This window comes from Antrostomus carolinensis, unplaced genomic scaffold (genome assembly GCF_000700745.2).
Source record: "Antrostomus carolinensis isolate BGI_N321 unplaced genomic scaffold, ASM70074v2 scaffold37316, whole genome shotgun sequence".
NCBI classification, from domain to species: Eukaryota; Metazoa; Chordata; class Aves; order Caprimulgiformes; family Caprimulgidae; genus Antrostomus; species Antrostomus carolinensis.
The window spans coordinates 190,408-213,711 of NW_010320605.1; the positions used below are offsets into that span (position 1 = coordinate 190,408).

Genomic DNA, 23,304 nt, shown 5'->3' on the forward strand with positions numbered 1-23,304 from the left:
GGATGTAGCTCCCATGTGACTAATATGATGACAAGTAGTTGGAAGGAGTGACTGTGTAAAAGCCACAGCATCCTCACACTATCATTAGAACAAGCCAAGGCGACTGCACAAAATACAAGGTTTTCTCATTAGCAACATTCATCTCATTCAGTTGGGGGAAACTTCCCATGGAAGTTTAGGTCTGACGATAGTGACCTAGAATCCTGGTTTCAGTTAATCCCTTCCTCTTCCTCTCATGCAAAGGGCAGATGGTGAATCTTCTCTCCACCCAGTTGTGTGGGTTTGTGCCCTGGCCTTTGGGTCTGTTCAAGCCCTTACAGCTGGCCTAGGGAAAAGAGGAGTTTGTAATGTTAGTTGTTTCCTACCAGCACTGCTTTCCAAGGACCTAAATGGAAGCCAAGTAAGAAGCTGTTGTGGAGAGAAGACAGCCAGAGCAATTTCCCACTAACATAACCCTCTTTGTGTTTTTTGCAGTACTCCAAGCAGGTGGATGACAGGTTTGGAGCCTACGTGGCTTGTGCCTCCCTAGTCTTCCTCTTCATCTGCTTTGTTCAAATCATAATTGTGCCACAGTGAGTATCTTTCCATCCCTTTGCTCCCATCTACTCCCCTCCTCTATTCTGGCCTACTTTTCTTTGTTTTTTTCTTGAGAATTCAGAGCACCAAAGGGAAGAGAAAAATCCTTAAATAATTCATGCTCAAGTGATGTGATGTGCTTATTGTTTTCACTAATTTCTAGCGCAGATTAAAACCTCCTCACTGGCACGTGAGGATTTCTGGTTTCCCAGCGTGATTTCTCTTGCCATTTACCTCTATCTTAGGAAATTCAGTTCAGCATGTTTATAAACCTGTGGAAAACAAGTATCACTAAGCAGGAAGGATTGCCTGCTAAGGCGTAGTACACATTCACAACATGAGGCTAGGCTGTCATCTCATCTGAACACAGTAGAACAGGGAGGTAAAAAACCCATCACAGCCTCATTGCTCAGAGCACTGAGGTCTCAGGATTTGCTTCACAGATGAGACATAACCTCTCATGCATTTATTCTTCTGGACTCAGAGTAGCAGTGCAAGAGGAAAGGTACAGAAGGAGCTGAGCTACATGTGTCTGTGCTTTGGGTAGCTCACTCCGGATTTAGGGGTTGCAGTCGTTTCTTTCCCCAGGCAAGAGTGGCGTAAGTTCCTTAGGGCTGTGGGCCATAGTGCTCTTGGACCACTGCAGTGCATCGCTTTGTCTGAAAGGCATAGTGTAACCCGCTGGATCTTTTCCAGCAGTGAGCTCTGCAGACATGGTATTTCTTCTCAAAGAGTTCATAAAAAATCCCTTAAAATTAAAGCATGTTGGTATTTCCTGTGCTCTGGTTTAGTAGCAATAATATATCATTCAGTGAGCACTGCTGTGTTGGAAATAAATTTAGAGTTAGTCATTTTTAATCTGAAAAACAAGATCACAGAAGCTCTAAAAATGCTCCAACTTAATCTTCATTACAAGAAGACAAAAAATTGTTTAAAGAGAGCTCCAGTAATATTATATGCCATTACAACTGCTTTATACTTCTGTTCACACCACAGATCTTTTCAGAGTATGGATTGGTTTGTACCATTCAGATCAGAGATTTGGAAGGTCACAGAAACAATGCATAGTCTGGTGTTTGAGGTCATTCACTCTCCCAGGCAAGACGACATTCACTTCTGCTCGCAGAAAGATTGAATGAGCAAAATACCATCAGTACAAGCACACTGTGTAAACAGGCAGATCTGCTTTGGGAAACTGGAAGTGAAGCTGAAAGAGGCTCAAAATTGAAACTAGATAAATCCCAGCAATTAATGCATTGTTAATTAAGTCGAAAAATGTTATTTAAGATTTAGCAAGGGCTTACATGTTTGATCTCTGGATATTGCTGCTGTGACTTCACACCTGCAGAGGTCCTCTACCAGCCTTTGTGTTGCTCGTCAAACTCCCTAAGCAGCCACTAAGCTGTCTCCATAAAACCCAGTTTAACATTTAAATGACAACTTGACAATTTCTGATCTGTGGCAACCATATGGCTCACTCCTTTGTATTACGCAAAAGCCAATCCCTTATGGCAGTGTGGTGTAAATGTCATGCTGCTCAGTCTCCTTCCATGCCACCCATAAGGGTGGTTGGTTGCTTTTTTTTTGTAAGTTCTGAAGTGTCCTTAGGCAGCCTGGCCTGTCTGAAAGATTATTTGATTTGAGAGTAAATAAAATTCCATGTTTTAACTGCAGATCAGATATACTTTCCTTCACCCTTTTTTTTTTTCCTTATATTTCAATTGCATAGTATTGGTCTTTTATTGAAGGTAACAGTTAAGCAGCAGCTGAAACCACAGGTGTGTATGTGTCACCATCAGAGCTTCATGAAAGACACAACATGGAATTTGAATCTGAAACTGGAGACAAAATGGCAGTGATAATTTATGATGATAAAGAGGAATAGCTTTAATAGATTTCACAAGGGCTCAAACAGTGAATTAGCAAGTACAATTATCTTAGTAGTCATGAGAGAACACAGAGACCAGCTGGCTTTGGTGTGGTTGGCCTCAATGTCACGTTGCAAGAATACTTCCTTTAAATTATGAACAAAGCTAACTCCTGGGAGGGGGCCTGTCCTGTCACACTGAGATCTATGACTGAGAAATTGTTGTTGAATATCTTTGTGATCAAAACACATGAAAATTCATAGTACAAAGTTGGCCCTGGGGTCCTGTTTGTACTTCAAAGATGGGAGGAACAGGAACCTCTCAAGCTGGCCAAACTAAGGCTGTTTTTCCTGACTACCCTCATGCCATAGAATCATAGAATGGTTTGGGTTGGAAGGGGCCTTTAAAGGTCATCTAGTCCAACCACCCTGCAGTGAGCAGGGACAGCTTCAGCTAGATGAGGTTGCTCAGAGCCCCATCCAGCCTGACCTTGAATGTTTCCAGGGATGGGACTTCTACCACTTCTCTGGGCAACCTGCTCCATTATTTCAAAAATTTCTTCCCTACATCTACTCTAAATCTGTCCTCATTTAGTTTAAAGCCATTACCCGTTGTCCTATCACTACAGGCCCTGCCAAAATCTGTCCCCATCTTTCTTATAGGCCCCCTTCAAGTAATGAAAGGCCATAATATAAGGTCTCCCCAGAGTCTTCTCTTCGCCAGAGAGAAGAGAAGACCCCAACACTCTCAGCCTTTTTTCATAGGACAGTTGTTCCATCCATGGTTGCTCCCATTCCATACACAAGACAGAGCACGGAGGATGGTGCAGCACAGACATTCCCTGTGCATGGCAAGGACGAGTAGCTATTCCCATTGAGACTGTTCCCACCTGGCTGCACTGCAGCGCTCAGCAGTGCTCAGCACGCTTTCCTTCCCAGGGGTCTCCTGCCCACAGCCAGCCAGGGGCTGACCCACCATAACAAATTGTTCTATCAGCTCCTCTAGCGCGTGAAATATTTCTCAGTCCCTCTGCTGTCAGCCCGGCAGGAAGGTGATTGCTATAAAAGATGCAGTGTTCTCTGCTCTGCAGCCTGCCTGAGTAATTCAAAATGGGATAGAGTATCTGTTGGTATGCAAGGCACCTCATATCTCCTACTGCTATCCTAATTGGAAAGCCCATGCAGTGTGTCATAGCTTGTACAAATGTCATGTTCTGGAGAGCAGAGCTGTAGCTATTCTATATGGCATGCATTTAAAAACAAAAAAAATCTCCTTGATTTCAGCTCTACGTTTATGCTGGGTTTTTACCTGACCTGTTTCCTGATCCTGACCACAGTGGTGTTTGTTTCGGTCATTTACTCCTGTGTAAAGGTGAGTACTGTGGTGTCTTTGTAGAGTCCTTTGCCTAAGATAACTGGATCAGCAATCCGTTTCTTCAGCTAACAGAGCATGTTTTGTTAGCCATCCTTTCCACACTATGTGATAAGGGTTACAGAAAAAGCCTTTGATAAGACAGGGTGAACTGCAAACAGATGTTAGGGTTGGCATCTCTTTAGCTCAGGGAGAAGTAATCACTCTGTGGATCTGCATGTCTATTAAGTCCCCTGCAGACACTCTCGTATTGATATAAGAACGCATTTTCCAATGTGGAATGAAACACTGACCATTTGTTTCCTCCCTGTAAACTTCCTGTGGAGTTGCCTGTGTACTGGCCCCTGCTGCATATGCATGTTTGGGTAGGCAGATAATCAGAAGCAGAATATCATCAAGGAAAAATGTCCTAGGGAGAAATAAAATCCATAAACATATAGAAGTTTATCAGCCTTTCTCAGATGACTGTACAGAGCTTCCAACATTCACTGGGCTCTTTCTTGTAACTGGTTTTGATCAGCAAAGAAATACATTGTGTGAAATCCAAAAACATATCAATTCTTCTTGGCAGCCTGTGGTAAACTGCCAGTCAGCACTTTGGGAAGAGTGTTGTGCTCATCTTTTTCACTCAAAGGTATTCCTTTTAAAATGTTGACGCTAATTGATTGTATTTGCAGTTTTGGGGATCCTTCCAGTCTAGCAGTGTCTGAATGTGGAATATGTTCAGATTCAGGCTCCTTAGCCCAAGCTCAGCTTTGTTCCTCAGAGCCTAGAATAAAATAGCTCAGTAGCATTATGTTTCCTGCAGAAGTAGCAGTGGGGTAATGGATTATGTCAGGCAGATGATTTGCCTCACTTTATTTATTTTCTCTGTGCCATTTTCAACAGTTGAATGTGGGTGCTCTTGACAGACTGGGACCTTTCATGTCTTTATGATTTTTGAAAGTTAGATTTGGAGAATTAAGCTTTGCCCTTCTCATTTAATAAGAGCTACAAACTGTTCCCAGTGAAAGAATCTTGAGGTTATATTTGAACTTAACTCACTGACGGGGTATCCTTTGGGCTTATGACAATTTTGAAGGGAGCCTTGTTCATAAGTCCTGCTTGTTTACCAACAATGAGAATTACAAGTCAGAAATAACAGTGCTAATAGGAAGGCTTGGGTCCTGTGAGCTGGGAAATGGTACCCAAAGATGCCTGGTTATATATGTGCGTCCTTTGCACACAAGGATGCTACTGAGTGTCATTAGTTTGTAAACTGGTATCAGCATTTAATGTGATTAGCAGTTAATTAACAACCAATATGGAAAGCTTTTGGTCACAGCCACAAAGGACTTGGAAACCCGGTGCGGAGCTGTGCTGGAGCCTACTTGTGCTGCAGTGCCACCAGCAGCAACATCCCAGTGCACTGTCAGCCATGCAGAGCCACACCAACACACCAGCTCTACTGGTGCTGTGCAGATACTGGGGCAAGAGCTGTGGCAGACCTAGACCTCTGAAGCATTCGAGCTGACTGACTTGCAACCACATGAATTTCAAGGCGCACAGCTGTTGTTCACCCACTGGCTTTTGCAGGCATAGGTTGCTTCCACATACTGACAGCAGCACTCATTTCTTCTGTCATCATTCAGAAGTTTTTGTTTTGGTTTTATATTATTACTGATCTTAATTAACGATTAACACAGGATTTTTCAGTCCCCATGATCCTTGGTGAATGATCACACAGTGTTGTTCTTTGCCTTGATCTTACAAATTCCTGTAGAAGAGGTCTGTTCAGTGATGCCTACAACTGTTTTTATGCTGGCTTTGCCTCAGTGGCCCTGGAAACAGAAGACATCAGAGGGAATTCAGACTAACATCAGAATTTAATGGGATTTTATGAAGCTACTGATATTTCCAAAAGTGAGTTTTCAGCATGTTGGCCCAGGCCCACAAGGTGCTTATGTATAACATTCAGTGTGGGTAGTGCCTTCTGTGCACAGATTGCAAATATTGAACATATCAGGCCTTCTACCTCCAGTACCTTTTTGATTGCCCCTTTTTAAATTAGTCTCTGATGACATTATCTGATTATGAGATGGCTTGTTTAGGGAATGGGTACTTCTAGCTTGTCAGCTACCTGTCTGATGGCAGCAGCTCCCAGTACCTGCAGCCTGCTTCTGTCATTAGAGATTTTGGTGTTTTAGGTCAGAATTTTTTAAGCAATGGGTTTCCCTAGTCCATCGTTAAGGGTGTTATTTCATTTCTGTACTGCATGTTGCTTCAGGAAGCATTTTTATACATATGCACAAGGAAGGCACTTTTACAGATCCTTTAGCTGAAATTTGAAGACACAGGGATGTCAGCATTGTTTGTTTTGTTTCACACTGGGATGTGTGATAGGAGAGCCTGTGTTTTACATACCAGTGATTCATTCCACACAAAGTTGGAAAGCAGGTGTCCACTCCAGGAAACCAGCATAAGCATAACTTTTGCCTGTTTGCTGTGCTGTTACATGATAAGTGACTCTTTTTTCCTTCCTCTTTTCAGCTTTCATGTGAGATTTTCCTTCCCTGTTTTGGCCTCTTCATCGCTGCTTTTGACAATGGCCAGCAGGCTCTTTCTGGACAGCTTGATCATGTTTTATTTTCTTTTGCTGTCATTGTTATCTTCCACTATAAAATTCTCCACGGACTGGAAGTTGATCCTGGAACTGCCAATGCAGCCAGCTTGGCTTTCCAAGTTTCTTCAGCTGTAATAAACAACAGAGTTCCAGTTCTTCACTTTGATGCTCCATGAAGACTTGGCCACTGCGAGATGGTGTTCCTTCCCAATAGAGTCTAAGGTCATGGGAACCAGGGTCCCTTCACAAATAGTCCACTGACAGACATCTGTTTTGCTACTAACTTATCAAGTTTGTGTTTCTTAAAATCCTTAACTTCTGGTATCTACACTGCTGTGTGGAATTCAACTTCTTGCGTGTTCCTGGGAGCATGGATGAGAGAAATTTAAAGTTATCCTTTATAAGAAGATAAGTTTTTCTGTAACTCTATATAGGTGCAGCTTGCCTACCTGTTTCTTTGCCTCCCAAAGCTGGTCTAGATGCTCCTAAAGTGTTTAGTTTTTTTTCTCAAGCAGGGGAAAAAAAAAACTCTGAAAACTGTACTTTTTTAATAGACTAATAAATCACTGTGAAATAAGTTACATAAATGGACTTGCAACATCAAGTTGCCTGGAGATGTTGTCTTTTACTCCAGAAGCATCTTAATGTACTTCAAAATGACTCAAAGGCTTTTATTACAAATTGAAAAGTCAAAACTTAAAGACCTTATAGGTTTTTTTTGTCTCACAACACAACAGCAATTATCCAGCAGGTTTCCATGTCCATAATATATTGTAGGAAGTCAAAAAGGAGAAGTTTTACTCTTCTGTCTGTGATCAGCTGTTATTGCAAAGTACAGTTTTTACTTAGTATATTTTTGTCATGCAAATGACTGGAGGCTGTGGATTACTTTCAGTGTAACACTAGTACCTGGTGGATCGCTTTATAAATTCAGACTTTCACCTGTACAACAGTGTTCTACCTTCCCCTTCTGTATTCACTGGTACCTGCATGCTTTCAGAGTCCCTGTCTTCTGGGAGATAGTCATCCAGCAGCATTTATGCATTTCTATTCAGAATGAACTGGAATCGACTGGACAGTCCAATTTCCCTTTTCCCACTGTGGTTATTTATTCTTTACATGGGGATTTTAAGAGGACTAATGAATGACCTTAAGCTTGTGTGGCAACGCAGACGAGAATCTCAGCTGCCCAAATGGATCGTGTCCTTTCTTTCAACCCCTGTTATTAATACATGTGCGAGCTTCGAGTTGCCATTTCATGAGACCTTCCCTTGTCCTGTTCTTCTCTCAGGCAAGATTTGAGTCTTACTAAGAGGAATAAATGGCGTTGGAACCAATGGGCTAAGCAGCAACAGTGCATGGATTTTCACTATGCTATAATGTCCTGATGTTTTACTTCTTTTCCTAGGACAGAAGACATTTTATTTATTTATTTTATTGTATTTGAGAGTGGGAGGTGAAGTCATCATCTTTTCTTTTTTTTCTTCTTTTTTGTTATACCCCTGACTTGTGAATGTTTTTATGGAGGGAACATTGCCAGGGTAGAGCTGAATTGTCAGAGCTGAGGCAGATCCCTCATTTCAATCATAGGGTATTCCTTGTCTTTCTATCTGTCTCTGTGAAATGGGGAGAGTGTGAAGTCATTGAGCCTCCGTGAATGTTGTTTGCAAGGCAGCAGTTCCTCAGATGTGCAGCATGGCTGTGCTCTTGTGCTCTCTATTGCAATCCTGGCCCCCTAAGGTTTTTGGCATTTGTTTCCTCTTCAGGACTTTTTCCAGCTGTACTTGTTTACTGACCTAAAATTTTTCCTAGTTTGCAAAGTAATGAGAACCAAGATTAATACAATGAAAATATGTTTTCATTAGAATTTAAGTGTCTTCCACTCATAGCTTTGCTTGATATCTCAGGCTTGGTTCAAAGTCAAGCTTTTTTGGGATCATTGGCAGCAGGAGCTTGAGCCAAGATCCACAACAAAGCACTCCCAAGTTTTATTTAGGTGCCTGATTTCCCAGAGATTACAGGAGGAGGTTAAGTCCGTGCATACCTTTGTGGAGCTTGGCCTCGAGGGGTGGCAGGAAAACCCGTCCTGCTCTAATCTAGTGAGAAAACTGTCTAAATGCAGCACAAATCCTCCTTCTCCCTCCAAATCCTATAAAGGTTAGAGTGGAGGAAAGCCCCATGGCATTCCCTACATCCCTGCGCTGGCAGAGATCCACTGCCTGATGTCTGTGTGGAAGCAACTGGACATGGTACAGCAAAGAGGTGTTTTGGTTCATAGCTTATCAACAGAGCCAAGGATTTCTATATCAGCAAAGTTTCTTTCTGAGACAGAGGTGGTTTGCTTTGTTTTACAGTGGCTGCATGAGCCTGAAGGGTTGTGTAAGCTTTCAGCAAATTTCAGTCAATCCTTACTCAGTGCAAATAAGCCATAACTTGATTTCCCCTTTCCTCCTGTCCCCCATAGAGCCTTGACCTCTCCTCTCACCTGGAGTTAGCTGGATTTTTGTCCATGTGCTTGTAGCAGGTGAAATCAGCTCTTTCAAAACTCTTGCCACAATTTCTCTCTCCCTCTGTAAAAGTCACCAGCTAATCAGTGCTTCGGCCCTTCAAACACTTCATAATTACGTTGTAGGACTGCTGTGTGGGAAGCTATGCACTGACAAAATGTTGCATCTCTGAAGATGTAAGAGTGAAGGATAAAAGGGAAAAGCAAGACTTTTAATAGAAACATTAGTCATAGTTAAATTGCAGTGCCGTGTCGCTGTGCTGCTAGCTTCTTTGTGTCTCTAAAAATACCCTCTAGTGGCTCGGTTATTCAGGCAGCACGTTGGTGGGGAAAGGAGAGTTGTCTTCTGGAAAAAACTTTGTCAGTCTTCAGCAGAGCCCCTCTGCCCTGATGTGATGGTGTGGAGGGGAAGGGCACTGCGGGGCTGATGTTCTCCAGCGGGAGAGTGTCAGTGCACAAGGCTTTCCTCGTGTCCATCTCTCGTTGCTTCAGCCCTGAGCCTGCGCTGGGACAGTGGTAGTGCACGAAGAGAAAGGGTTGGTTTCATTGTCTTCTGGACTTCTCTTGCAATTCATGGAGGCCTCCTGCGATGTTGAGGGGTGACCCTTGCTGCGAAGGGCACCCAGTTAGACTCCACTTTAACACAGAGAGTGTTTCCACCTAGAATATGATGCAGCACCTAAAGCAAAGCACACTGTCAGCCTGCAGTCAGAAAGCAAACAGAAGAAGGCTTCTAGCTCTGAGAGTAGTGAATCACTGGGACAGTCTCTGTGATGGCCCTCACCATCGGTTATTTTTAGCCCTGTGTGTCTGTGGTGCCGAGTGCCATAGACCAGACAAGGCCCGCTGATTCCTCCAGTGCCTTTCACCGAGGGTCTGACAGATCACAAGACTCGCCTGGGCTTTTTAACAATCTGCTTCTGAAATGGCACCAGGAAGGCAATATGCCTTCATGATCAAAGGGATATGGCATGGGGTTTGTTGGTTTTTTTCTCATTTCTGCTTTTTAAAATTTTTGATCCAATAATGTACAGGCTCGAGCTCCTAGCTATTTCAGTTACAGATGGCTTGTGGTTTGCTTCTCACTACAGGATGAGCGCAGGCCTGCAAGCCATGCTACCTCAGTTCAGGAGCCATCATTCCCATTAGGGAGGACTAAGTAGATTTGGTGAGCTAGCTGGGCCTGCTGCCATGAGGCGATCACATTGCTGCTCGCCTTTGTCCTGGACCCGCCATCCCTCATCACTGTTCTCTAACCCCTGTGCAGCATCTGCACAGGCGCTGGGCTGAAGGATGCGGGCAGCTCCGATGAAGGTTGTAATCTGTAAAACAAGCAATGATTTTTTTAAATGTTTATTAATATTTATTTTTTTCCCCACATGCAGCTTTTCCCAGCTCCACTCCAGACTCTTTCTAGGAAGATTGTACAGTCCAGGACCAATAGTACCTTAGTTGGAGTCTTTGCCATTATCCTGGTTTTTCTGTCTGCCTTTGTCAACATGGTAAGTGCGTTATTTCCTTTTGGCCCTCCTGGTTCTGCATGGTTTTTTAATTGGTGCTTTGCAGCTTCTTAACCCTTTCAGCCACTGGGTTTAATGTAATCCTGCCTGGTGCTTACAGCATCTGAGGTCAGCTCCCTTTTGCTTTTCAGGCACAGAAAATAAATGGGAGCCCGACAGCTGCATCCCTATAGCACATTGTATGCCTGGCACCGATTTATGCCCCCATTCTTTTCTGATTCTTTAAATGCTTTTGCTGCAAGTACCTAAGCCAAGTCTGAAGCATACCCCTGCATGAAGGGCCAGCACGAGGCCAATGCGTCATTTAACTCCCACAACATTGAGTGGGACTTAAGTGTTGCGTGGGCGTTGCGCCGGCCTTCTGCGCGGTGCTGCGTCCTGCTCCAAGTGCAGCAGTCACCTCACAGGGGCTCACCTCACAAAGACTTTGCTTTGAGTTGCACTTTTGCAGCCACGATGGTTTTGCTTCACATTCGAACACCACTGCTGATTTCAGACTTAGCAAGAGACAGGCTGTTGTCTGAGACCCTGTGGCTGCTGGTTTCTCACTTATACAAACGGCTTGAAGGCTGAATGTATTTTAAAGAAACCACTTGAATATTCTCTGCCCTGCATATATCTATTATATTTTTTAAGAGAGGGGGAAAAAAAAGGTGAGATGGGCCTGAGCTTGGAGATAGCTACTAAGACTTCACATGGCCCTCTGCTCCTCTCACTTACGGCCTCAGCTGGGGCACTGTGGACTTGCACAGGCATGGAGACACTTAAGCACCTAAAAATAAAACCACTACTTGCTCTTTACTCAACTTCCCTGTATGCATAGTGGAGATTTAGGAACAACTTCATGCTCCATTGAGGTACTTGAATGGGAGGCACTAGCTCAGTGGCAACACCCCACTGCCTTCCCCCCGAAGTCTGCTGCAAAGAGCTGCTGTGGGTTGCTGAGCACCACGCAGAAATTAGAGCTTTGTTTTTCTGCATAATGTGTGATTCTTGGCATTTGTGAACTGCTTAGGGTAAAAATTAGCAAAATGGACAAACAGAGCCGCACATGGAGGTGAGAATGGGCCTTTGCTGCTTCCTCAGCATAATGTAGCACATCAGCCTTTGAGCCTTGCTTCTAAAGTCTTGCCTGTAGAAGGACCCACAGCAGAAGCTTTAGAGATGGCAGGGGAAAGTTACCAGTTCCGAAATTTCCATTAGCAGAAACAGAGCAACATCAGGACCTTATCACAGACAGTGGGATATATTTGTATGTATCATATCTACAGTTCCTCTGCCTGTGAATCTTCAGACATAAAGTTGTACGTGAAGTTGAGCATGAAACTAGCTTTCCAGAGTGCACAGCCTGGATTTTATTAATTAATATTTTGAGGGAGAAAAAACATAGCCATTGCACAGGCAGTAAAACATAAGCTGGTGATTTCATTTTGCATATTTTGCACATTGCTACAGCCATTTCCAAGGGGCTTTTTAATTGATACGAACTGTTTTGTTTTCTTCTCCTTGTCTATGCTGTTGAGTTTAATTCCATCTTTTTTTTCTTTTATTTTTTTTTTCAGTTCATGTGCAGCACTGTGGACCTTGCCAGCTGCATGGCTGCAGAATACAACGTCACTCCTGACCGGGTGGACATATGCCTTATCAGCAACCTGACTTCCAACTACAGCCTGGGTACCCTGCAGGGATTCTGTGACAGTCCTTTGCCCAACTGCAACTTTCCAGAGGTATTGCTTGGAAAAAATGGGTTGCAGAGCTCGATCTGAGAAGGGGCTATAAAACCTGTGTGATAAATCTCAGTGATTCAGAGGAAAGGTTGCTCCTGACTGACGTTATAGGACTGACACAGGCTACTACGCACAAATGTAAATGTCTGAAGTTATTATGATGAGTCCACATTAGTGTTCAAGTTCCCTCAGGGTTGAATAATCAGTAGGCTTTTATAATTGTTGGATCCTGCCTGTAGCAGGAGAAATGGCCTTTCTCCTTGAAGCCCTTAATGGCATACAGAACTGTAACTCATTTCAAAGGAGTTTGTGGATGCTCAGTGTTACTTGAAAATCAGTTCACTAAAAACTAGTGTCTAGTCATACACTTAACCCTTCCCTCCATTGTTTTATGTCCAGGTGAAAAACTTTACTTATATATTCTTTCATTGGGTATAGTAGGTAGGTTAGCAGCCCTGATAGTGGTCTGTTTCAATTTGTAAAGGCAAATGCTACCTCTTAAGAACAACTTGTTTAAAAAAAATGCTTCTAATAGCAAAAAAAACCCCAAACCACCAAATATGTTTTACACACTGGTAGAATACTTTGCCAAGAATTTTTTTTTTTTTTTTTTTGCATAGCCATTCAAGACCTTTATGTGAGTTTTTAGGTCATGGCCATTACATGTGTTGTCTACTGGAACTGAAAAGGAAAAAAAGTCTGTCTAGGATGGGGGCAGAATTTATGTCAAGGTCATCCAGGTTTATGGGGACCTGACAGATTTATGACTGATCTGTTATCATCCAGATGTCCAAGGTGTTATTGAAAGCCCTGGTATCCCACTGAACCTGTTTCCATTTAACCTAACAGGAATATGGCCCCTATCTGATTCAGTGAGGTTTCTGAGACCCCCATTACTATGACTTTCAGCCTTGCAAAGGCTCTTAGTGCATCCACAAAAAGATTCAGGAGCCAAATCTGGCACAATGGAGAACTAGAGACAGTTTATGCCATGATGAGGTTGTTAGGAGTGCTGGTTTAAGACATAGAGAGATTTTAAGCCATGAGGAACAACCATTTTGCATGCTGAGGATGCTATGGCAGCCTTGAGACAGGTTCTGCCAGTCAGTGAACTAAAAAGTGAGAAGTCCCTTCCTTGCACTCTGCAAGGGGACATGTTGGATCTGGTACAGACCTTGTTTGTTACTCCCAGTGAGCTTTCAGGAGATGATGGGATCTTACCCCTTAGACACAGGGAATATCCACCCATTTTCTAGAAAATGAAGTGTCAAGTTACAAGCTGTATAAGTTATTTTCTCAAATTTTTCTAATATATCAGTGGTGAACTATTAATAAATGAGCTCAGAACGTGAGCATATTTCTACTTCAAGTAGGGCTTGCTTTTAACTGAAAGGATGAATTACCTGAGACATCTAATACAGTTTTTTTGCCAGAAATAGGCCTGTCTGGACAGAGTGGAAGCCTAACGCTTCACAGATTTGATAGCAGGAAGGTGATGAGCTGGATAACTTGCTCTCTTCATTTTACATCCATGCTAGCTTTCCCAGGAACCATAATGGTACCTGCAGTCTGCAATCCCATTTGAAAGCACTGGCATGCCAAACATTCATTGGCAGAAGTTCATACCCTGGAGACCTGGTGAAGTGAGGTCATAGAGGCTGCCCCACCACCCAGGTGTGGCAGAGGGCTCCACTACCACGTGTGCTTACACTTCTGCAACTGCTGGTAGGAAAAATGGTCACAGTGTTGAGCATTGGTAGAAGTTTGTCCAGCCTGTATCTGGCTTATGGATTCAGTGTGTCACATCAGCAGCGGCAATACTTTGCAATTAGCCTCAAGTGGGTATCTGTCCTGGTGATGTGAATTGATGATACTCTTGGTCCTGTGTATTGTGCAGTTATGCCAATTTGAGACCAGAATTTGACTTTAAAGCACAAAGTAGTCCAGCATAACTGGGTGATGCTTTCTGCTAATCCAGTAAATATGTCCAGGGCAAACCTACAGCTGGATATCCAACCTACAGTTGGATATACACCTGCAAGCCCTATGCCTCTTGAGTGTGAAGCAAATAATGCCTGATGAAGAATGCAAGAGTTTTCCTCTCCATTGGTTCAGTTTTAACACTTAAATCTCCTGAAACATGGAAGGATCCCACAGGCAGCTCCAGGTTTACATGTTCAGTCAGCTCAGCTACATAGCTCCCAATCCCTTTCTATCCCTCTGTTTAGTTTCCTTTGTTTTCAGTTTTGATTTATCCAGCTGAAATTCATCTCTTTTCTGTTTTATTTTTTTTTCTCCTTTTTGTCTTTCTACAGTACTTTACCTACAGTGTCTTATTGAGTCTCCTGGCCTGCTCTGTGTTCCTTCAGATCAGCTGTATTGGAAAACTGATCCTTATGTTAATCATTGAATTTATATATGTTCTCATTGTGGAAGTGCCAGGGGTCAACCTTTTTGACAATGCAGATCTCCTGGTTACAGCTAACACCTAGTAAGTGCCTTTCACTTCTGAAATCTTCACCTAATTTCTTTCACTCAATTATTTTGGTGTGGCACTAGGTGGACGGGAGCACTGAGGCTGTGGTGCAAGCAAGGGAAGTGCATGGTACCAGAGAAGGCATGGCTGGAAACTAAAGTCTTTGTCAATGCTGCTCTCCACTTCTGAAGAATAGGAGAACACAGTTCCCTTTAAGATCTTTTCAATCTGGAACTTGACTAATGAACCATCTATTAATACCAAATATAACTGGAATCAGAGTGAATCTGTGTTTCTTTTTCTTCCAGAAGTGGGGAGCTATAGTTAGTCATTCTCGCTTCTTCTGGTATTACACTCCCAATATAGAAATGTATTTTCTCAAAAAAGAAAAAAAAAAACCCAACCCTCCAACAAACTTGAGCTGGCTCAGGGACATGGCAGTGAACCACTGGGATGTTCAAACATCTGGTATAACAAACCTGGGTTGGGGTGGTGGAATGATGGTGGTTGGTGTTTGGCTAGTGATCTCCTGACAGTTGCCATTGGACATGTCTGTATTTAAAAGCCAGTATCACAGCTGGTCTCAGCACAATTCCCAGTAGAAGGGTCTGGGCTAAGTGGGTCACACATTAAGCATGGTGACAACCTCCTTCCACTGGCATGGTTACCCTATCCTGAAAGTCATGCCAGGGAAGGAGATGTGGCACATCCACAGACCAGTCCTCCTCCACAAGTTTCATTTCTCACTGTAAGTTGGGTTGTTGTGTTAACTACTTGTTTTGATGATTTCCCCTTTTAGGCAACAATTGCACTTGAATGTGAGTCAATAAAATCATAGTGTTATCTAAAGGTGAACATGATGCTAGGATGTATAATGAGGAGAGTTGCCTGTAAGAAGTGAGTAGACCATTGCTCTACTCAGGAGTGGGAAGGCCTAACCTGGAATATGTTTTTCAGTTTGGGGCAAGAAGGTGGTTCACGATAATGCAGAGTCCAGAGCAGCAAAGAACAATCAGAGATCTAGAAAGCACCAGTTTAGGTGAAACATTTGTCAAGGATGATAGCTGTGGTCGCTCCAGTCTTTGACAGGAGGGTGGTTGAGAAGATTCCCATGGTCCTTCCCAGTGCTGTCTTGTATGTTATTAAATAGCTTGTGTAGCTGCTCAAATTTCTTGATGGTCATTAACGCCTTCAAGCTGGATGCACCTGGATACTTGTGTCCTTCACATAAATATTCCATGATTTTAGCATTCCTGTGTGCCCAGTAATAATGAATGGAGGTATGGCTTTTACTGCCATTGGCAGTAATTGCTTAAATTGCTTTGTTAACTCAAGCAAATGAAATTATGTAGGAAACCCTATGGAGCTTTCTGTGGGGATATGGGGAGAATGAGGTTCCCCTCCTTTTTTTGCAGATGTTATGTATTCCAACAGCAGAAGCTATTTAGCATTTTCTAATGCAATTAGAGAAATAAACACATTTTATACCCCAAATATAATTTCATTCTTATAAGTCAAGCACTAAGCAAAATTACAGCACTTAGAAGTATCATTTACGTCACTTCACAATCAAAATGTCAGTAATAAAGTGGAAAAGGTTAGCATGTTTTCCCAGAAATACCTTTCTGTGATGCTGTATTATCTCTCACTATATGGTATTTGTTTTGTCCGGAGAGCTTCATGGACAGCTATTTATTGTCCCAATGTCTGGCAGTCCATTTGTGTGTTGTGGGAAATGGGAGCTCAGCATGTAGCAAGTAGTTCAGACATGCACCTTATTGTCCAGCTGATATTAGAAAAAAAAACCCAACATGACCTCATACTACTTTAATTGGGTGCCTGTTGTAGCTACATAATTACTGTCTGCTCTGCAGCCATTGTGGTACACTAATTAGAAGTGATGCAGATGTCATTTCACACTTTTGTGTACAAACCAACCCAGCATGCAAGCAACTGAAAGGCTGATTATAGCACGTTGGGAGTTGCTAGACTTGACTGCAGCGGCACACCAGCACGGTGACACATGAAAGCCTGGAGGAAAGGAGGCTGAGGGGAGACTTTACTGGTCTCTACAACTACCTGAAAGGAGGTACAGAGAGGTGGGGGTCAGTCTCTTCTCCCAGGTAACAAGCAGTAGGACAAGAAGAAATGGCGCCGGGGGAGGTTTAGATTGGATATAAGGAAAAACTTCTTCACCAAAAGGGTAGTCAAGCATTGGAACAGGCTGCCCAGAGAGGTGGTGGAGTCACCTTCCCTGATGGTATTTAAAAGATGTGTAAACAAGGTATTTAGGGACATGGTTTAGAAGTGGAATTGGTAGTGTTAGGTTTATGGTTGGACTCGGTGATCTTAAACGTCTTTTCTAACCACTATGATTCTGTGATTCTGTGTGAAGTATAACTGACTGCACAGAGCTACTATCATGTTACCATTCCCTATGCAGAAGATAAAACTGATGCATTGGTGTTAAAGGTGTGATGAACCAATGTGATCTTCTAAGTTGAGTTCCTGCATAGCAGAGCCTAAAGAGCTTTGCCCAGTGATTTGTTCATCAAGCCCATCATTTCTGTTTGAGCTGTGGTTTGTACGTTACAGGACTATCTGTCCTTGGCATTGTGGCTGTGACAAGGGAGATGTTCCTGTCCTATGGGAGCTGTCCCCAAAATCAACCACCTTTCCTGCTCAAAATGGGCACTCAACTTGAGCAGGAGTGTATTTAGGAAGCTTCTCTCTTGTTACCTTCCAGTAATAAAAGAGCCATCTTCTACTGGAAATGTCTGTCCCATGGGGGAGCAACCTACAATGTGACGCCATTATTGCTTGCATTGGGCATTTTCACTTATCCAAAGCATTATAGTAAATACTGGGTTTGCTGCATTCCATAGTCTCTGCTGAAGATTTTAGAGCAAGCCTAACACCCACAGTGAGCTGCAGCCCCAGTACAGAGTCAGACCTGCCATGTTCCCATCATAAGACAGGGTGATAATGGGGGGCAGTCAGTCATCCTTGGCCAGGTAGTAATTGAGGGGAGTAGGGGAATCATGCTGCATGTGAGAAGTGTCTCAAATTAGATCCAACTAGACTCCCCTTTAGTGTGGGAGTCACAGTCTCCAGGGTTCCCAAACTGGGTCCACATTCATGCACACATGTTCAGTGCTGGAGCTGGCCAGGAGGCTGTGCAATAGACCGTATGCAAGACAACAGTGGGTTGAAAAATCCGTCAAAAGAAATTCCATGCTCAGAGCTGCAGAAAATGGCTCAGAACAAACAAGGTTAGAGAGTCACAATGCTTTTATTTTTTAATTTTCTGCCCAGTTAGGCTCCCTCGGCTATTTTGATTTTGATCATTTGTATCTCTGATTCTGTAGCAAGAGGTTCCCCAAAGCCCCAGAAAGTTGTGGCCTGAAGCTCTTGAAACAGCTGTGAGATTCTCAGGCTAAAGATGTATCACTTCAGTAGCCTGCAGAGCTGTAATTGCATCAATGACACTACAGTAATTTTACCACTGATCTCTTTCTTTCCATTTAAATAGTGTTTTAAAAGATCCATATACATGGTTCCCACACACCTAATAGTCCACCCACACTTGAGAAGAAACCCAGCAGCATTAAGCAATCAATCAGTCAGGAACTCAGACAGTTGCTACCTACCAGAAAGCTCCTTTCCATCCTTTCACTGTAAGAAAAAGCACACCCTCCATCCTCTCCAGCAGCTCTGCTTCAGATGAGTACCTTGCAGTGGTGTGAATAGCAATAGCAATTCACGTTTTCAGGGTTTTCTTCAGTGCACTCGTGTGTGGTACCCACAGCCAGGCACAACCATGGAGATAAGGAACGTGCAGAAGAAGGGAGTAGTGCTGGAGTTAGAGGAGTTAAATGCGTCTCCATGCTGCTGGGGAAGAGAGGAGCTATCCCTCACCAGATACTAGCCTAAAGCTTCCTTCCTTAGATCAGATTTTCCAGCCTGACCTAATGAAGTACTGATGGATGCACAAGCATTTGCTATGCATCCCACACTGTCATTAAAATCCCAAATGATTCTCTGACTCTTAATGCTTCTTAGATATTTTAACCACATTAACCATGTTGCACCATCACTCTGGATTTTTGAGTGTAGCTCAGAGGAACTTTTCTCTTCTACCCCCGCTCCTCCCCTCCACCCCGTCTTTTTATAGTTTTCTGCTTTAAAAGGGCTATAGCCCCGCGCAGTGTTAGAGGTGCCACATTGCAGAGGTGCTGTTGAATGATGTACAGAAGGACGAGTGCTGGAGTGAGCCAAACACTCTACTAACCTTGTGTTTGTGTTTTTTTTCAGCGTGTCTGCAAATGTAACGTTACCATGGTGAGTCACTTTTTGGCATGAAATATTTTTACGGGGTTTTGTTGGTAGGCATTTTATGTTCACGAGGTGCAATGTCAGCACGCTGACCCACCAGCAGTGTCTGGTATTCGACTGCATTGCTGTGAGCTGGTGCAACACAGCGCAAGTGCCCTCAGTGGATTGAGTGTTGTCCTGTTGTATCTATAGCTACTCTGAGCATCCTCTTTCCTGTGGGACTTATGACAACTTACTTTATAGAGCATCTCATAGAGATTACTTGTAATTACAAGTCAAAGGTTTTATCAACATAATATTTTCATACTGTATAACTCTGTAATGCAGATTTATCAGTTTTTATTTGCTTGCTTGTCAGAAGGGATGGGAATGTGTCTTAGTGCTCTTGACAGCTGATTGAATACTTACAAAACAAAGGTCATTAAGAAGTGACTAATTAGAGAAGCAGTAAGTGGAGAACAGTTCCAGACTTAGGAGGCTGGGGAAGCCAGTGCAGGAGACACAGTGAATACAGTCTGAAGAGCATTTTGGTTTTGCCAAGCATAGTGGTGGCTGAGCACGTATGGCATTCTCCAAAAAAAAATGGCTTTTGTATCAATGTTAACCCTTTTTAAGAAGTTGGATTAAATTTCCAGTTTCAAAGTCCTGCTTTAGAAACCAGCACCTATGAGCAAAAGTCCTCAGCTTTTTGCAGATATTGTTTGTCTCTTTACCAACACGTGCTTTGAGGGGAAAGAAAACAGCCTTTTTTTCAGAGACTGGCTAGCCTTAAAGTGGGAACTGTGGAGTGTGGCTAAGCGGTGTTCCTTCACACCGGGACTAACTGGGGAATTCTGTTCTTTTGTTGGCTGTAGCTCTCCAGCAATGACACGAGTCGCGCTGAAGATTGTGACCCCTGTCATCATTACTGTCTTTGTCCTGGCACTGTACTTGCACGCCCAGCAAGTGGAATCCACTGCAAGGCTTGATTTCCTCTGGAAACTCCAGGTTAGTGGGTATTTGCTATCTTGGAGGAACACATGTGGTCATTGGTGTTAATAGAGAACCACTGAGCTATTCTCTATCGAGCTGAGAAGTGTTATAAAGTGCCTTTGACTTTCATCTGCACCTGGCATATAACTGGGCATACTAGTAATGCTCTGCTCTTCTTTGGTACTTTGCATACTCTGTGCTTTTCACCCTGGTTATTTACTTTAACCCCTTGTTTCCTTGTAAATGCACTTTGGATGGTCCCCACAGTAAAGGGTTATAGATCTGAAGACCGAGGTTAATGAATTTGGGCAACTGAGCCTGTCAGTGTTGCAGGAACCTGTAATATAACATGATTTGTAAATATAAGAAGCTCATACTCCCTGCTGAATTGTTTTCCAGAGTTCAGTGAGCTTTACTTTGGTGTGTTCAGGGACGTGTAAGATTCACATTTGCATTTTCATTCACTTTCTTGTTAAGCAGTGGGAACTGACTTGATACCCAGCCTTCCCTAGCCTCTAGGCAGCAGTACTGGATAACCAACACACTGCAGACAATGCCACACTCTGCTCCTGTCCCTGGGTTCAGTGTTCACATTTTCTCTACTCGTGCCCACGAGTGATGTTGAGGTATCATATGTGATTCTCAAGCAAGCAGGCAGGTCTCAGCTCTGCCCAGGACTCATAGCTGGGGTCCACAGGACTGCAGGTTTTATGTAGATCTTCTTACTCTGTGGATGGCAGGACATAATTCTAATAATAGGTCTCGATGGTTTGAATAGTCCTCCCTGCAAGTTCATTTTCAGCTTTTTTTCTCCTCCCCAGAGCAGTTGCCAAAAGAGTAAGCACATCACTGTCTCTCCCTCCTAAACTAGGCCACTGAAGAGAAAGAAGAAATGGAGGAGCTGCAGGCCTATAACAGACGCCTCCTCCACAACATTTTGCCAAAGGATGTGGCAGCCCATTTCTTGGCTCAGGAGCGGCGGAATGATGAACTGTACTACCAGTCCTGTGAGTGTGTGGCTGTCATGTTCGCCTCCATAAGCAACTTCTCAGAGTTTTATGTGGAGCTGGAAGCCAACAACGAAGGGGTGGAGTGTCTGAGACTGCTCAACGAGATCATTGCTGATTTTGATGAAGTAAGTCACAGAAAATCTGGGTGGACAGGGTGAACTGAATCAATGAGCTTAGCTGGGCTTTGCTGAGCTCCTGAAGGAAGGTGGCTTATTGAATCCTTGTGCCATGGTTCATGGAATGTTTCTCCTCACTCTAGAAGTCCCTAATTCTTTCTCTCTCTTTTTTTTTTTTTTTTTTTTGTTTTTTACATTAAAATCCCTTCTATTCCCTTGTCACTCCTCTGAATATCTCATCTCCTTTCTTCCTATACTTTGAATAGTGGAGGCTCTGTCCAGTACTTTGTAGTGCTTGTACCAAGGGAGGACACATGGCAAGGCCATTACCAGCATGTATGTGTTTGTCAAGGTTTATTTGCTTCTTTTGTTCTTGTGAAACAGATAATAAGTGAAGACCAGTTTCGGCAGCTGGAGAAGATCAAGACCATCGGCAGTACTTATATGGCTGCATCAGGCCTCAACGATTCCACTTACGACAAGGAAGGGAAGACACATATCAAAGCTCTGGCTGATTTTGCCATGAGGTTAATGGACCAAATGAAATACATTAATGAACATTCATTCAACAACTTCCAGATGAAGATAGGTAATGTCACTGTGGTTACGGGATTAGATATAGACAGTGGTTATTCTGAGCTGGGGATTTTACAGAGTAAAACCATAGATGTTACCTTAGCTGTACAGTGATGTTAATTGTCTTGTGCCTGGTGACCACTTTGGCCTCTCTGAAACATCAGAGCAGTTTTGTGAGGGTAGCAGCATTATTACTGAATACTCCCTGGAGAATTAGGAGCAGTTGAGCAACCAACCTTGGTGCAGAGAAGCTCCTACCACAGCATGGTCTCCACATGGTGGTTGAGCTTGGGCTTGTTTTGCCTGTGATGTGCTCTCTGCCCACACCTGCTGTGGTCCCCAGCTCTGCCATTCTTGGACATTAAATTGTCTTTCAAGTCAAGGAATAAAAAGAGACAGAAAAGCAGAAGAAATGTGAGGATGTCAAGTGTGGTGTTTGTTCTAGAAGGCCGATGGGCTGATGCCTCGGAGGTGCTCAGCACTGCAGCAGCTGTGTGCTGACTTCCGAGTGAGCAGTTTGCTTGGCAGCCAGAGGGCAAATAAATCTTACCCTGTTATCTGATACTGGAAAGTAGCTCTGGTTTGAGCAGATCCAGCCTGTGCTGCCACCAGACAGTCGTAATGCATCAAAGAAGCCAACTTTTCTTTAAAAGTTTCTTTCCCCACAGTTTGGCCGTAGCTTTACAAGTCAGGGTAGAGCACAGCTAGAGCCAGTGAACCTCAGCATGTTTTTTATTGTCAAAAAATAACTTGTTTCAAGCTTCTTGTGGTTCACATGTGATGGATCTGAGCTTTGTGAGTTTTCTCCTCTCCTTCCAGGTCTCAATATTGGCCCTGTTGTAGCTGGGGTGATAGGAGCGCGCAAACCCCAGTATGACATATGGGGCAACACAGTGAATGTAGCCAGCCGAATGGACAGTACAGGTGTGCCTGACAGGATCCAGGTAAGGAATTCACTGGAAAACTACAGTGCCAGCCCTGTGCCACTGACAGGTTTTAAAAGTTATTTAGAATTGGGGTTTTGGTTTAATTTTATTCCTTTATGCCATACATTTATTTACATGGTAGTGAAAGAAAAGCCAACTGGGAAATGCTATCGGTACCATCAAGTTCTGCCTTTTAATCTTGACCAACTTTGCAACCTTTGGTCACAAACTTGCAGTTTAGTTCTGGGTGGAAGTGTTGAGCCGAGTTTCGTTCCTCGAGTGCCTCACTGGCACTATGAGCACAGTCCTGCTGTGACGATTACTCACTCGTGCTGCCAGCTTTGCTGTTCAGCTACATGCAACTGTAGGTTGTTTTATTTTCCAAGGACTTGATTCAGATACATGTTTCTATCCTTCGCTTCTCTGTTCACAATACCATATGTGTTGTGAGGAGAGCAAGGATCCAGACGTCAGCAGGATGGGGATCCATAACTAGAGAAAAAGGACAGTTTAAGGGGTCGATGGAAGCTGTGTTGTAATCGCACATCTCTGTGGCCTTCAGACAGTGACTCTTCCAGTGATTTGATTCCACTGTCCTGCTTTTGCTGAGCTTATGTCCACAGTAACAGATTGTCATTCCTTGGAAAATACTGAAGGGACGTAAAAATAGTTAGAGTAACTGACGTAAAACCCAAGCAGGGAAGCCATGCTGTTTCTTTCCAA

General features: G+C 43.3%; 1 protein-coding gene across 1 annotated transcript in view; it reads left to right on the forward strand.

The window, feature by feature from the left end:
* ADCY5 (adenylate cyclase 5) overlaps window positions 1-23,304 on the forward strand; it is a 215,103-nt gene that overhangs the window by 190,401 nt on the left and 1,398 nt on the right. Inside the window, exons 11-20 of the mRNA XM_010169632.2 lie at window positions 475-572; window positions 3,728-3,815; window positions 10,309-10,425; window positions 12,006-12,170; window positions 14,486-14,661; window positions 18,961-18,987; window positions 19,836-19,968; window positions 20,825-21,088; window positions 21,464-21,668; window positions 22,475-22,599. Of these exons, the coding sequence (XP_010167934.2) occupies window positions 475-572; window positions 3,728-3,815; window positions 10,309-10,425; window positions 12,006-12,170; window positions 14,486-14,661; window positions 18,961-18,987; window positions 19,836-19,968; window positions 20,825-21,088; window positions 21,464-21,668; window positions 22,475-22,599 (1,398 nt within the window). The remainder of the gene's footprint in view (window positions 1-474; window positions 573-3,727; window positions 3,816-10,308; window positions 10,426-12,005; window positions 12,171-14,485; window positions 14,662-18,960; window positions 18,988-19,835; window positions 19,969-20,824; window positions 21,089-21,463; window positions 21,669-22,474; window positions 22,600-23,304) is intronic.